The sequence below is a fragment of the Pararge aegeria genome, chromosome 15, assembly GCF_905163445.1.
Source record: "Pararge aegeria chromosome 15, ilParAegt1.1, whole genome shotgun sequence".
Lineage (NCBI taxonomy): Eukaryota > Metazoa > Arthropoda > Insecta > Lepidoptera > Nymphalidae > Pararge > Pararge aegeria.
This window is the reverse complement of record NC_053194.1, coordinates 18,037,864-18,052,537: the sequence shown is the minus strand read 5'-3', so window position 1 is coordinate 18,052,537 and position 14,674 is coordinate 18,037,864. Positions and strand designations below refer to the sequence as shown.

General features: G+C 36.5%; 2 protein-coding genes across 2 annotated transcripts; both read right to left on the bottom strand.

Annotated features, from left to right (window-relative positions):
• On the bottom strand, positions 1-5,665 carry LOC120630012 (organic cation transporter protein-like). Its single transcript, XM_039899129.1, has 7 exons — positions 5,418-5,665; positions 4,111-4,345; positions 3,562-3,817; positions 3,054-3,376; positions 1,906-2,200; positions 567-748; positions 1-236 (listed from the first exon to the last, which is right to left on the bottom strand). The coding sequence occupies exons 1-7, from the start codon at positions 5,654-5,656 to the stop codon at positions 69-71; spliced, it is 1,698 nt and encodes a 565-aa protein (XP_039755063.1). The 5' UTR covers positions 5,657-5,665; the 3' UTR covers positions 1-68.
• Positions 5,666-6,983: 1,318 nt separating this feature from the next.
• Positions 6,984-14,304, bottom strand: LOC120630013 (solute carrier family 22 member 3-like). Its single transcript, XM_039899131.1, has 7 exons — positions 14,026-14,304; positions 13,431-13,665; positions 12,213-12,468; positions 11,444-11,769; positions 10,163-10,457; positions 8,150-8,331; positions 6,984-7,705 (listed from the first exon to the last, which is right to left on the bottom strand). The coding sequence occupies exons 1-7, from the start codon at positions 14,250-14,252 to the stop codon at positions 7,538-7,540; spliced, it is 1,689 nt and encodes a 562-aa protein (XP_039755065.1). The 5' UTR covers positions 14,253-14,304; the 3' UTR covers positions 6,984-7,537.
• Positions 14,305-14,674: the final 370 nt, after the last annotated feature.

Sequence of the window (14,674 nt, the reverse complement as noted above, 5' to 3'; positions counted from 1 at the left end):
ACTCATCTTGTCATAAAACACACCCATATTCTACCTTAATTTACATTCCAAAGTGTGTCTCATTCACATCAACTCGGTCGCTCGACCTTAGATTCTGGTCTTCCTAACGCTTCTGCCTCAGCCAGGGTGTTGGGCATCTTGGTGCCCAGGGTCTCAGGCTGCGTGAGCACCAAGAAACCGGAGAGAATACCCATGGCGCCGAACATCATGGACGGTATGCCGTGCCAATATTGCATCTTAAAAATATCAAGATAAATCAATAAAATAACAAAGCTAAAATAAGTATTAAGAATATCACTACTGAATCAAAATTTTTAACGATTTGCACTCCGAATAAAATCACTTATCGCGACAGGTTTTTATTTTCCCAAAAATTTTTAAGCATTAAAGAAATATTCATTAAGAGCGAATTTTTTAACTTTTCTTTTACTGGCTTATTATCTCGACCTTAAAAAAGGATAAAACTGCGCTTGGTAACTTAGTTTTACTTCACAAAAAAATGGAGAGTATTTAAACAATGCTCATTAATAGACCTAATGAATTATATTAAAGGAATGTTAACTTACAAGAACGGGAGTGAGTGGTGCCGTGATAGATCCCAAGCGGCCCACCATGGATGAGAAGGCGAGCAAGCTGTGGCGGTATTCCGTAGGATATAGTTCGGAGGTGTATAGATACACTGACGTCATTACCGTTGAGATACCGAATTTCCCCAAGAGGAAGATGACCAAACGTAGCACAAACAAATCTGTTAGGAAAAAAGTAAATCAAGAACACAGAGATCGTTGCTCTTAATAATGTACCGCTTTTCTAATATAAATAAAAGCGCATATGGCTGCAGTAAAATCACTGTTATAGTGCGGTAAAGTAGTATCGGCGATTCAAAACTTCGTAAACAGTATCATCAAATGTTAATTCTGGAGAAACAATAAATCTATACTTATAATAAAACTGTAACTGGAAGATTTCTGTACATTAAATATATTTTGAAAATTTTGACCAGGGGAAGCTTTTTAATCGATACGAGTCGAGTCCAAAACAGATTTTTATTTAATTTTTGTCTGTCTGTCTGTCTATCTGTCTGTCTTTCTGTATGTCTGTCGGTCTGTCTGTCTGTCCGGGCATCACGTGAAAAGTACAGAACGGATTTAAATAAAATTTGGTACAGTGGTAACTGATATCCCGGGTCAACATAAACAACAAGTTTCCTCCGGGATATGGGATGAAATTTTTTATCAATTTGACTTCATATCTCCGTTTAATTTGCACCGATTTTAATCATTCTTTTTTTATTTGACAGTATGTGTGTATTGTCTAATTTTAATAAAAATCTGATGAATATTGTCGGAGATCAAGGACATAATTCTTCACAGATAACAGCAAGTCGATAATAAGTCATATGGGACCACGATCGAATGTATGCGTGCCATCCTACTAATATTATAAATGCGAAAGTATGTGAGAATGATGTATGTATGGATGGATGTTTGTTACGCTTTAACGCCACAACGAATGAACCGATTTGGCTAAAATTTGGCAGAGATACCTACAATATATACTTCTTTTTACCCCGGAAAAGCGAACAGCTTCTACGGGATGGCTTCGCTATTTTATCCACATTTGTCTTTCAATATCCGCGCAACGGAGTTTTAAACGACGTGATGTGGTTTTTTGGATAGGCATAATTGACGTGTTTTTTTTAAGTTGACTTATTATCGGACAAAGTCGCTATTACCCAATAAAATACTAATATTAAAAAAAAAGTTTTGATTTGCTACATTTTTTTAAAGAACACAATACAGAAGTTGATCCAACGATCGAAATTTTTCGTCCAATCTACTTCTTCACCGACCAGAATAACGAAGAAGAAAACAAATGTAATGTAATTTATAAAAATAGGCTTACCGTTGGGAATAAATACGAAGGCGATATTACAAGCAGCACTGAAGAAGAACGCTATACATAATGTGACTTTCCTACCGATCCTGTCCAATACCAGAACCGCAGTATAAAACCCGGGTATTTCTATTGCACATGTCAAGATGTAGTTCAGGTGCATGGTGTCAGAGAGGCTAGTTGAGTTGATCGATAGGCCATAGTACACAAAAGTAGAGGTTATCCACCATATGGGTGTGGTACATACTCTTCTGAGTAACACAGGTGAGCGAATTATCGTCTTGAAAAGACTGGGACTTCCCTCCTGAAATGAAATACAAACACTTTAAATTAAATGTAGCGAAATTATAATTGACTAGAAATGGGCAGAAACTAAATTTTGCCAATATATTACATATTGCCAATGGTATAAAAAGTTTCTAATGGTGTTGAGTATATATTAAAATTCCCAAGGTTAATATTGGACCTTCCCCTATATAGTTGGTTTAAATAATGAGTTAAAACTCCTTTATTGCAATAAACCATCATGAAAAAGGCTGCTTGGAAGCAGCAGCTCTGCTTTCATCCTTAGCAAGATAGAAAACCATTGTTTAATTGTAATCATCATCATCATATCAACCCTAATTGTTCCACCACGCTAGCCCAGTGCGGATTGGTGGACTTCACACACCTTGGAGAATATTATCGAGAACTCTTAAACATGCAGGTGACGACGATGTTTTCGTTCACCATTGAAGCAAGTGATATTTTAAATGATATTTCAAAACGCAGATAAATTAGAAAAGTTAGAGGTGCGTGCTGGGATTTGAACTCGGCCCAACGCAAGAAAAGTTGGAGACCTACCCACCTATATGTCACCGCTTCTTAATGATTATAATATTATGTTGAACAAGAGCAAGTGTTTAGTTTCTTGCCCGGTTCCATTATACGGTAGATCTGCCTTCTAAACCGGTGGTAAAGTCTCAGATGCAAATAGATACACTTGACGTTAAAAAAGTGCTCATAAAGTAGACATACTTAAAGCAAATTAAATTAGAAACTTGAAACAAATATTCAAAAAAGTACATTTAAAATAATAAGTTAATCCGGAATACATTCTTTGATTTTGTCATCGTTTTAAATCGTGACTTGAAAAAAAATTAATATGGCACTTTTACCTTTGATTGTTCTGATTGGGGAGGATTCAAAAGCCCTTGCATAGACTTCTCACTAATTTGTTTTCTGTTGACTTTGGCTACTTTCTCCAGCACAATTTTTGCCTCATCAAACTTCCGCTTAGCTAGTAGCCATCTGACACTCTCGCTCAAGATCCAGTAGTACGAGATTATCAGGAAGCATGGAATATGTAGAGCCATGATCATGTACCTCCACGGCTCAATCAGCCAAGCTACACTGCCAAGTATGACTTGTCCCAATGCAAACATGGATGTAGAAGTGGCGCTTGATAGTACACGATATTTCGGACCGACAAGCTCGGCAGCTAAAACCAATTGAATTAATTTAAAATTAAACATTCACGCAACACCAAAAATTTTTAAATAAATTATACAATATTAATCTGAAGCCAAAGATAAAAATTAAAAAAAAAAAACATTTTTTTTAGAATCACGCATAACGCCTTAAAAATCTCAGATTACAGATCAGTGTAGTGTAAAGGATACATACCAAAAATATACGCAGAACTAAAAGTTCCCGCACCCAAAGTCGTCTGAAGTATTTGTAGAGCCATGTACATCGGGTAATTCACCGAAAACGATCTAATTAGACCAATAGTGGCCAAATTGAACACACTTATGACGAGAGCTATTCTGCGACCAAAACGATCTGAGATGTACCCCGTCAGGGGAAGCACCAACAATGTACCAACACTGTTTAGGGTGCCTGACAAAGCTCGCAACCACTCCTGTCCACCCAAATCGAACTACAAACAAAACATATTATTTTATATATAAAACTCTAGTTTATAATAATTTCTAATCTTTGAATTTATTAGCTTTTTTTCTACTATAATATACATGCATATTATTGTACAAAAAAAGCAAATAAATTACTGGATATAATCCTTCCTGTTGAATCACTCTATCGATTGCGGACTGCAATAAAATCCGTTTCGTAGTTTAAAAGATCCAAGCGTACAAACAGCAGGAAGGACATTGTTTTATATTATGTAAAAATAGTTATTATGCGTAAACATAATTAAGAGCTTTTACTTACATCATAAACAACTGAATTAAACCGAGCGTAGACAAATCCATCACAACCAATTGTGACGGTCGGATCGAAAAGATCAGCCGGGCAGTTGTCTAAAGATCCGTTGACTCCTAGGTTACGTGGAGCGAACCTCTGGGTGCTGGAGAAGCCAGAACCTGACTCGGGTATTGCGTTCCTTATCCAATCTGGTTCAAATTCATGTCTTTTTCCAATTTCGTCGCACTCTGGTATCCGACACCTAAATTTTAGCACAAAAATATATTTTATGTGTGTTTTACACCCGCCGAAAAACGCTCTTTCCGTTCATCTTTATCCTTATTTATATGATGCATGCGAATATTGGTTTTTATTTGTTCTTCCGCGTATATTACTGTATTTTGCAAATCCTTGAAACCGTTTGATTTAATGGGATAAAAAGTAGTCTATATTACTTTCCGTCCTTTCAACAAACTCTATGTCAAGAAATCAAGATAATTGGTTGCTTAGTTAAACGCGTTTAAAAAGGACAAAAAAACAAACACACTTTCGCATTTATAAAATTAGTAAAGATTGCTTAATTGTCTTTAATCCACGATATACAAATCTGTGTGGTGTATGGTATACTCAACCCCATACAGATATTTAAAATACGCTGTGTTCGCATGCTTTTCCGTAAGCATCGTTCGATGCTACCAAAGTGACGTTGCTATATTTGAAAAGGGAACAATGAATTAATGTTTACATGATTTAATATTGTCATGTGCTGCTAGTGACTATTATAAGAAATTATACATAATATAAATTGAATTATATTTTATTTCATCTGTAATGTATGTCACTAAACTGTTTTTTTTGCTATCGAAGCTGCTGCTATCAGATTTCAGGTTTTATTTAATTTTAAGGCAGGATAACGCCAGACCTATTAACAGTATAAAAATTCAATAAAAGGGGCATTCAATATTGTAAATCGTTCAAAATCTTTCTTATTATTTATCACTCCATTTTTAATTCCGTTCAAATGCCCAATTAAATAGCTTGGCTTAGTCACTATAGCTTTTGAATTAACAAATAAATCAATTCATCCTTTTATTGCTTTCAATATAAGTATGTGTGTTTATCGGTTTTTTTATATTGTATTTGTAAACTAGTAATTTTTGTTTTAATCACAGTATTCATTTAAAGTTATGTGCACACACTTTGGGTTTTAGTTTTGGTCAAAGTTCGATATTATTTATATTTTAATGAGACTATAGTTTTTCTATATACTAACTGTTCTGTGTGACTTATGACAAATAAATAAGTCCGATAATTTAGACGATAAACAATTTTACCTGTGAGGAATTGCAGCCGCAGAGAAAATGAATTCACTCATGAAAGCAGACATTATTATCGGTATGGCCACTAGAATGAAGTTCCTCAATTGGAACCTGCCGAATTGTCCCAATTCATTTGTAAGTACATCATCTAGATCCACCGGTTTTTCAGGAGATTCTCCATGCACGTTTATAAAACCTTCTTTTCGATCCATTATTGGAGACTCGAATTTACTCTCACCTTCTCGAGACTCCATTTTATTTGACTGGCGCCTTCACGTACCAGGTTTTTACTAATGAGTACTATATTCGAATTAATATTTTCATTAAAAAAGATAATCAGTGTCTCTTTTATCTTGGCTTGGTCATGATAAAAACGTATGATTGATTGATATATTACTTAACATTTAAAATGCACGTTTTGATTTCCGCTAATTTGCATAATAAAGCCTCGTATTCACTAGTATGCAAGCGTTTCAGATAAATGCCATTAGATGTTAAAAACAGAAATTACGTAGATTTCAATCCATTTCATTCAATTCACAGGCAACTACCATCAAAACTCAATTTATAACTTAGACAATTTTAAGATTTGTGATTTGATTTACGCAGTGCATTGGAAATAAAATGAAAAAACATTCGGACACTTTTTTATATTGGTGATTACTAGTTGGGATAATTTTTGTTTCAGTAAGCAAAATGATTGGTTCACACAGACGTAAATTTGCAAATAGTATATGTATACTAATGAATACTTCAAATATTTTTTAGATAATATTACTTATAAATTATGTTTTTATTGTTTTATTCTCTTTTATTTTACTTCTCAATTAATAATAATAAATTTTGAACAAACTTAACGCGATCTAACTCTAGTCACTACTAACTTGGTTCTAGCATTGTAGTTATATGATTATTACGTTATCAATTAACATATAAAACATTTAGATAAATAGGTATTTAAACAATTGTATCGTACAGATGATTGTAAATTAATTAATGTTATACTTATCTAAAGCTTTGTACGTTATCTAGAAGTAGATTCACCTTCAATTTAAGATTTAGAAAAAAATAAGCCTGTTAATCAACAAAATGCGCTTAAGTCATATATTTGTCTTTAATTTTTATTTGATTGATCCCAGATCAATATACAAGACCAGATCACTTCAAAGCGTCAGTCAAGTCTTACGAGAAGCCGCCTAGAAGGTGTTATTGTTGTTAAATAATAATCTATGGACTTTATTTATTAACCAACACAATAATAGAATTAAATATAAAAACTAAGACCAAGACAATTAACAGTACACTGCTGGACTCAAGGCCTCTTCCAACGGGAAGTTTTTCTCATAATCACCACGTTGCGATGGGCTGTCGGGTTGGTAACCGCTGTTATCGGTAGTAGTAGCACACAGAACGCCGCTGCCCGTCATCCGTTACGGGAGGAGGAGGGTCTGTACCAACTGTATTCCGAGCTTCCGTCAAAACTAAGCACAGGGCTCTTACTTATCATAATAAAAAAAAAACAATTTATGCCATAAAAAAGCCACTATTTAATGGCAACAATATATTAATTACCATCTAAAAATACCATTAGTAAACTAGACAAGATTCTAAGCGCGGCAGAAATTCAGAATAACAAAAGTCATGCTGCAAAAACATCTACAGCTTGTTTATAATGCAATATACAAAGCAGAATGGCGAGTTCCCATATAAAACTTCTCATACTTGTAGTACTCAACCAGACTTACAAAAGAGTCAATCCAAATCAGTCAATAAAGTAGGGAGAAAAATATATTCATATTATTATTAAAAATCTGAGGTTCGGTACATTTCACCTTTAAACAATGTAATAGGTAAACTCTCGAAAATTATCAACACAGCATTTCTATAAACATCACAGTACAAAATAATGCAGAGTGTGTTTTATATTGAGATACGAAACAAAGGTGGCTTAGCCTAGCTATGTGCAAGACTGGTATCGAACCACATTTATATTGCTTTTATATTGCTTTACACCGCGTCACGACACCAAAATTTCGGACACTTTGACGGAAGATCAGCCTGCGATAACTAACGCTTAAAGAAGGTAAAATCTAAAGATATTTGTAAATTCAGGACAGCCCTGATGAGAAGCGAGATCAACTGGGCGGCTGCAATTTGGATTCTGGTGTGCCCAGTGCTTCCGCCTCGGCTAAGGTGTCGGGCATCTTGGTGCCCAGCGTCTCGGGCTGCGTGAGAACCAGTATGCCGGACAGGATGCCCATCGCACCGAACATCATTGACGGGATGCCGTGCCAGTAGTCCATCTGAAAATAAATGATATATATATATATATATATATATAAGAGATAGTCTTTCAATTTAATTTTTGTTTATAGCTATTATCAGTGCCAACTTCCTTTAAACATTTTTTTGGACTTTTTTTATGTTCTGTTCAGGTACACTCCGTCCATTTATCTAACCTGTGCCAAAAATCAAGTAGCAGCTTGTTGGGCCGTGAGCTTAGTTAGGGCGTGAAGTAAAGACAAAGAAAGAAATAAACGAACAAACAAACAAATACGCTTTCACATTTATTTATTTTACATTCATAATAACATTCAAATAAAATGGATAACAATAGTGTGTCAATCTTTTTATCGATAGCTGGAAAATTAAAAGGAAAATAACAATGCAAAAGCAAGGACTTTTTCTAAGATACCCATGCCACGCTGCCTTTAAAGGTAATTTGGTAAAAATCTGGATGAGCTTACGAGTACAGGTGTGAGTGGAGCCGTGATAGATCCGATCCGTCCAATCATGGACGAGAAGGCCAGTAGGCTGTGCCGGTACTCCGTGGGGTACAGCTCAGAGGTGTAGAGATACAGGGACGTCATCACCATGGAGATGCCGAATTTTCCCAGCAGAAACACTATCAGCCGGAACACCGACAAACCTGTGGATATGTATTATACACTATTCGTCCGCGTTTATAACGGTTCCTTACAATAAGGATTAAAGTAAGAAAAAACACACTTTCGCATTTATCTTCTCCTTTTCTACTGGTTTCGATTGTATAACGACAACTTTTAATTATTTTTTTTATAATTTTTCCTGTATTTTTATGTGGTAATAAAAGTGTATTCATTCATACGACAATACACACATCGCCTTCTAGCCCCAAAGTAAGCGTAGCTTGTCTTATGGGTACTAAGATGTCGGATACAGATAAACACCCTGACACTGAAAAACATTTATTCATCACACAAACATGTTCCAGTTGTGGGTATCGAACCCACGGCTATGGACTCAGAAAGCAAGGTCACTGCCCACTGCGCCACTCGGCCGTCACACCCGCCGTTTTGTACGGTAAGTGAAAATCCAGCGCTTTTAATCAGAGAAACACTTCGCAGGGCATGCAAGCAAAACGTCCTGCTACGTGCCGCTTTGTCCATTGACCTGAGGCGTAGGTGTTAAGCTTCATGTGCCTATACACCGGCATCCACGTCCTTCGGCCCGGAACATCGCAACAGAAATAACGTGGAGGCAGTACTTCCCCGGACAAACTCGACCGCAAAAAGCTCTACTGCTACTGCTGCTACTGTGTTCGTTTGACTTTGTTGCTAAAACACGTGTATTGTCTTATATAAAATGTGTCTATTGGTAATTTATTTGTAGCTCTACCTATAAAGTGTATAAGCGCAATCACTGGTGCTATCTTGATGAAATTTGGTTTTAAAATTTTGCGTAGCGATAGCTTGCATATTTTTATTTTTAGTTCAGGGAAATTAACGGTGAGTAAAAAAAAGAAATAAAAACACGCGGTTCAAGTCGCCGCGGGCAACATCTATTTTCATATATCAGCTGTGGCAGTCCTGTGGTGCATACAGGATTTACTTCGATACAAACAATGTGAGCGTTGAAAGACAAAACAGTTGTATCAAATATTAGCAGCAAGTACTTCAAATCAGTCCCAATTTAGATACCAATTGATAAAGCAATGAGTTCAATGGAACTTAAACATAACACATCGTGCATCCATTACTTATTGATTGCGTCAACTTTACTGAGTGCTTGCTAGACAGACGAAATTGGGATACACATTTTTGAGTAATGTTCTTTTTTTGTGCGTTGTAATTTAACCAATGAAAATATCATTAGCAGGCTGCAGGTAAACCGTAAAACGGTTAAGTTTCCTGCAACCTGCATGGCTCGGAGATCTCTATAACGTTCTCAAGGTTTGTGTGTGAAGTCCATCAAGACGCACTTGGCTCGTGCGATGGACTTCGGCCTTTCTCATTCTCAGGGCTGACCCGTGCCCTGTAGTAGGCCGGTAATGAGTTTGTATGGATTAAATGTACTTTTTTGCATATGTAATTTCTATGTACACGTTTTGGGTTAAGAACAATTATTCAGGTCCCGACCGTCATTGACTCTAAAATATGTCAGAAATGGCCCTCCACACAATAATTAGTATCATGCAGATCATTACACATTAGTTCAGAAGTTCGTTTTTATGACTGAGGCATTAGACCACATCTGGTATTTTTTACAGTCAGGCTCCGGAGAGAAACGAAAGCGTCGAAGACCAGGCAACATGGAAACGGTACTGGAAGCGGAAATGAAGGCTTCCGATTTATCTAGGACCACGCTTAAGTCTGAAGCTCGGGATAGTCTCAAAATAAGGGACCCAAAAATCTTCTCATGTTTGCAATTAGAGAAACAGAGAATTCGATGTAAGCTACTTGTACAACCTAATAACAATAATAATAAATAAATGAACTTACTGCTCGGAACAAAAACAAATATAATGTTGCAAGCGGCACTGAAGAAGAAGCCGGAGGAAATGGTAGCTTTTCTGCCAACTCTGTCCAACACGAACACTGCTGTATAGAAGCCTGGAATCTCTATGGCGCAAGTCAAGATGTAGTTCAAGTAGATGGTATCGGAGAGGCTGGTGGAGTCGATGGAGAGACCGTAGTACACGAAGATCGTGGTGATCCACCACACTGGAGTTGTGCACACTCGCCTCAGTAGGACTGGCGAGCGTGTAATTGAACGGATGAGACTCGGACTTCCGTCCTGTAATAATGATATATTTATAAATATTGTTTTAAAGGACATCAATTCATACATTTTTGGTCCCAAAGAATAATGCTAAGGTGCTGCAAAGCAATGAAATAGCTATTGTGTGTTTAAACTAAAGATTACTACTTGCTTCCTAAATTTTTTTTTATCACGACACCGAAGATGATTGTGACATACTCGTACTTGTTTAGTCAACTTTTTATTATTGACAACTAGGTAATATACCCACGCCTTCCGAGAAAATTGTGGATATATGCATGTTAAACAATGTATTTCTTTATTTAAGAATGTCCGTTCCTTTATTTGGTTTTACATAAACCCCAAAAAAAGATAAATAAATCGTACAAACATTCCAGTTGGTAGAAAACTAAATATTTTAGAACTTAAATAAAACCAAGGTTATATATACCACAGCTTCGGTGTAGTAATAAAAAATGTATCGCCATAGAAATTCTAACGATTCAGAAAAATGTTACCAATAAAAAATGTTTCGGCAGACAAGTACGATTCCGCAAAATTTGTTTAGGCCGGGCACTTTCCGATTTGAACCAAAATCGATAATGTCCTTCACAAAAATTAATTATAAGATTCTAGCAGTGCCCCACCGCCCCACCGACGATTCTATAAGTGCTATGAGATAAATAAAGCCACTTTCCTAATTAATGGCTGTTGCTGAGAATACGATCTAAAAACCTCAATTTACCTCACCTTGTGTCTTTATTTTCAATAATATTTAAATAGTAAGCAGCCTTCACTACAATTCATAAATTCAGCAACAATTATTCTCTCTAGATGTTTAAAATATGACGTCACTAAATACACTCAGTAATCAGTGATGATTTCAAGGTCGTAGAGAATCAAGAACAGAATACTTGATACATCGATTACCTTTTCATTAGTGATCGATGACTTAATATTAAAATGCAAGCGTTCATTTATAAATGTATAGCAAAAGATTACCACTTTTTTATTAGACTTACATTCGCTTTAGGTGGAGTCTCCGCTGAACCCATAAGTGCTTGCAAAGACTTCTCACTTATTTGTGTCCCGTTTACTCTCGCTACAGTCTCCAAAACTTTTTTCGCTTCGGTGAATTTTCTTTTGGAAATCAACCATCGAATGCTCTCAGACAATATCCCATAGTACGCGATTATCACGAAACCTGGTATATGTAGGGCCATAAGCATAGACCGCCACGGCTGAATCAGCCAGGCCACCGCGCCAAGGATCACTTGTCCGATTGCAAATATAGATGATAATGTCGCACTTGTTAGCACACGGTACTTAGGTCCAACCAGTTCAGCAGCTGGAACATTATAACATTAAAATAATAAGATAATGGCATTAAAGTGGTATGAGGTGAGGTTTTACGAACATATACATAAATAGCACATTTCTTACTCAAATTTAAATTCCAAAGTATTGTGGACTCTGGTACCGTTTTGGAAAGAAGATTCTTTTTTATTTATTTATGTGTTTCTTCTATAGAGAAACATGAAATACTCAGCACGTGCTCGACGTTTTGCTGACATTCATCATCATCATCGTATTTCTTACCGGCCCACTGAGCACGTGTTAAGGCCGTAGTCCACCACGCTGGCCCATAAGGATTGGTGGATTCCACACACCTCTGAGAAGGTTTGAACTGCCCGGTTTTGAATTGAATCAAATAGAAAGTGTAGATATTGCAGTGCTTCAGCTCACAGGAGCACACAACACAAGCATTAAACAAATATAAGAAGCACATACCAAATATATAAGCAGAGCTGAAAGTACCAGCACCTAGCGTGGTTTGAACAATTTGTAGTATCATGTACATGGTGTAATTAACGGAGAACGCTCTAATCAGGCCGACCAAGCTGAGGTTAAACACGTTAACGACGAGAGCGAATCTGCGGCCGAAGCGGTCCGAGATGTAGCCCGTGATAGGCATCGCCAGCAGTATCCCGATACTGTTTAGCGTGCCGGCGAACGCTCGCAACCAGTCTTGACAACCGAGATCGAACTGAAAACATCATCATCATATAATCTTAGTAACTTAAAACTCCTTGAATTATTACAATAAAGAGAAATATGTATGACATGAAGTTAACCAAGAAAATATATTTACTGGCAACATAATCGGCAACTGACCAACGAATGTATCAGCGATTAAACTACTGAAATTGTTTCGCTACCGTAATAAACGCGGACGAAGAACGTGGGTCTAGTTAATTATAAATATTTAATAAAAAAAGTAACTATGATACTCGGAAAATGAATTCTTTATCAAAAACATGTAGTCGAGAAAAAGGTTGCCACTACACTATTTTATTGTTAATTTATTGAAGTTACTTATTGAATTGATAACTCCAAGAAATAAAGGCAGCACACGACCGAGGCATTCATTTGTTATTTGTTATGTTTGTAGGCTTAAAATGCCTTGCTTCTACTTACAAATAATACGAGGTAGGTATCCATCATTTTTAAACATGATATAAATAAACCGTGTTGAATAACGTTGTTGAAAGTAAATGAAGGTCTAGAGTTATAAACGCCTACAAAAGTCGGAAACAGACTTAGTAAATAAATTTAAAATTTTAAAAACATATACATGTACATTATTCTACTAGTCAAGCCCCTTCATTTGTATACCCATATTCAGGGACTTAAAATATACATTATGCCATTTTTTGGTGCCGGTTATGATGGATAGATTTTTATGAAACATTAGCTATGTACACTACCGACTCTTTGCAAAAAAAAGAAAAACAAAATCTGTTTAAAATCAGTTCATCCGTTCGGGAAATACGATGGACACACAACCACACACAGAGAGAGAGAGAAAGAGAGAGAGAGAGACACACACACGCACACAAATGCGCGCACGCACGTACACAATTTTAACACCCCGTTGTTTTTGTGTCGGGGGTTAAAAATAAAACTCTGCATTCCTTTTCTTTATCTAAATGATAATTTCATACTCACATCAAAGACAACTGAATTGTTTTTTTCATAAACATAACCCTGGCACCCCACAGTTTTGGAGTGATCAAACAACTGAGCAGGGCAGTTGTCGAGACTACCGTTAGTACCAGAAGTCTGTAGAGCGAACCTTCGGCAGCTGGAAAATCCAGACCCGGTACTTGGTACAGCGTTTAATATCCAATCAGGGTCATATTTTAACTCTTTACTCTTTTCATTGCATTCTGGTATCCAACACCTGTAACAATCATTGTTAACGTTAATAATTATAATAACAACATTTGTAATTTGTAATTGTTGTAATTAGCAACTTGCATCTGCATAAAATTTCAAAAGAACTTTCTATGGCACTCTCTGGTTTACATAAAATCTTTTCGATCGCCGGAAGCATGAAAGACCAAAAAACATTAACGATTAATCGATAAGCGTCATCGTCCAAAAAGGATCGTCGATTCAATCCAATTAGGTCTCCGATTAAAAACTTCAATCGCAAATTAAAACTGCTACAAGGTATTTAAAATCAAATATTTAAACAATTTGCTAAACAATTTACCATTATCTTAAATATCCTCACTTATTTTAGCTAGTCTCTTAATACCTGTGAGGTATCGCTGCGGCGGAGAAGATGTATTCACTCATGAACGCTGACATCATGATCGGTACGACCACTAACGCAATGATCCGCAGCTGGAACCAGCCCAGTTGACCCAGCTCGTTCACCAGAACGTCGTCTAAATCCAGGGGCTTCTCAAATACTCTAGGTTTTCTCTCACTTTCCATCTTCCCAGACACTGAATCCATTGCAACATCGCGTTCTTCGGGCATTTAGCTGAAAATTACGAACGCTTTAGTTATTTTCGGAGTGCGCGGTGCTCCCGTCTAAGAGCTCTGGACGAATGAGCTTGCATGTAGATTATTAGGTCAATCATCAACATTTTAAACTGGTGTAGCATTTAACAAACCATTTAACCATAGTTTCTCACACGCTAATCAACTTCTTGAACGATTTCTAAAGGGAATAGATTGCCAATTAAACGTGAATTGTTGGATGATCCTGATCGGTTTAGATTTGGGAGTATATCTCTCGCAAATCTGAACCGATTTCGATTTTCTGTTTCAAAAGTCCGCCAAGATAATTGTTGACTATACGCCTGATTAGCACCAGTAGAACTACGGGAGATGAGAAATTATTATAATATGTACCTAATTATTGTCGTGTTCATAGAAATAGGAGGGGTAAATGGAAG

Bases quoted from the DNA above. Each gene is read 5' to 3' on its own strand.
- LOC120630012 (XM_039899129.1), bottom strand. From the start codon at position 5,656: ATGGAGTCTCGAGAAGGTGAGAGTAAATTCGAGTCTCCAATAATGGAT. The intron at 3,818-4,110 runs GTAAGTAAAAGC...TTTTGTTTGTAG, and splicing joins TTAATTCAGTTGTTTATGAT to TTCGATTTGGGTGGACAGGA. The intron at 749-1,905 runs GTAAGCCTATTT...TTTTCCTAACAG, and splicing joins CTTCGTATTTATTCCCAACG to ATTTGTTTGTGCTACGTTTG.
- LOC120630013 (XM_039899131.1), bottom strand. From the start codon at position 14,252: ATGCCCGAAGAACGCGATGTTGCAATGGATTCAGTGTCTGGGAAGATG. The intron at 13,666-14,025 runs GTATTAAGAGAC...TGATTGTTACAG, and splicing joins GCCGCAGCGATACCTCACAG to GTGTTGGATACCAGAATGCA. The intron at 8,332-10,162 runs GTAAGTTCATTT...ACATATCCACAG, and splicing joins ATTTGTTTTTGTTCCGAGCA to GTTTGTCGGTGTTCCGGCTG.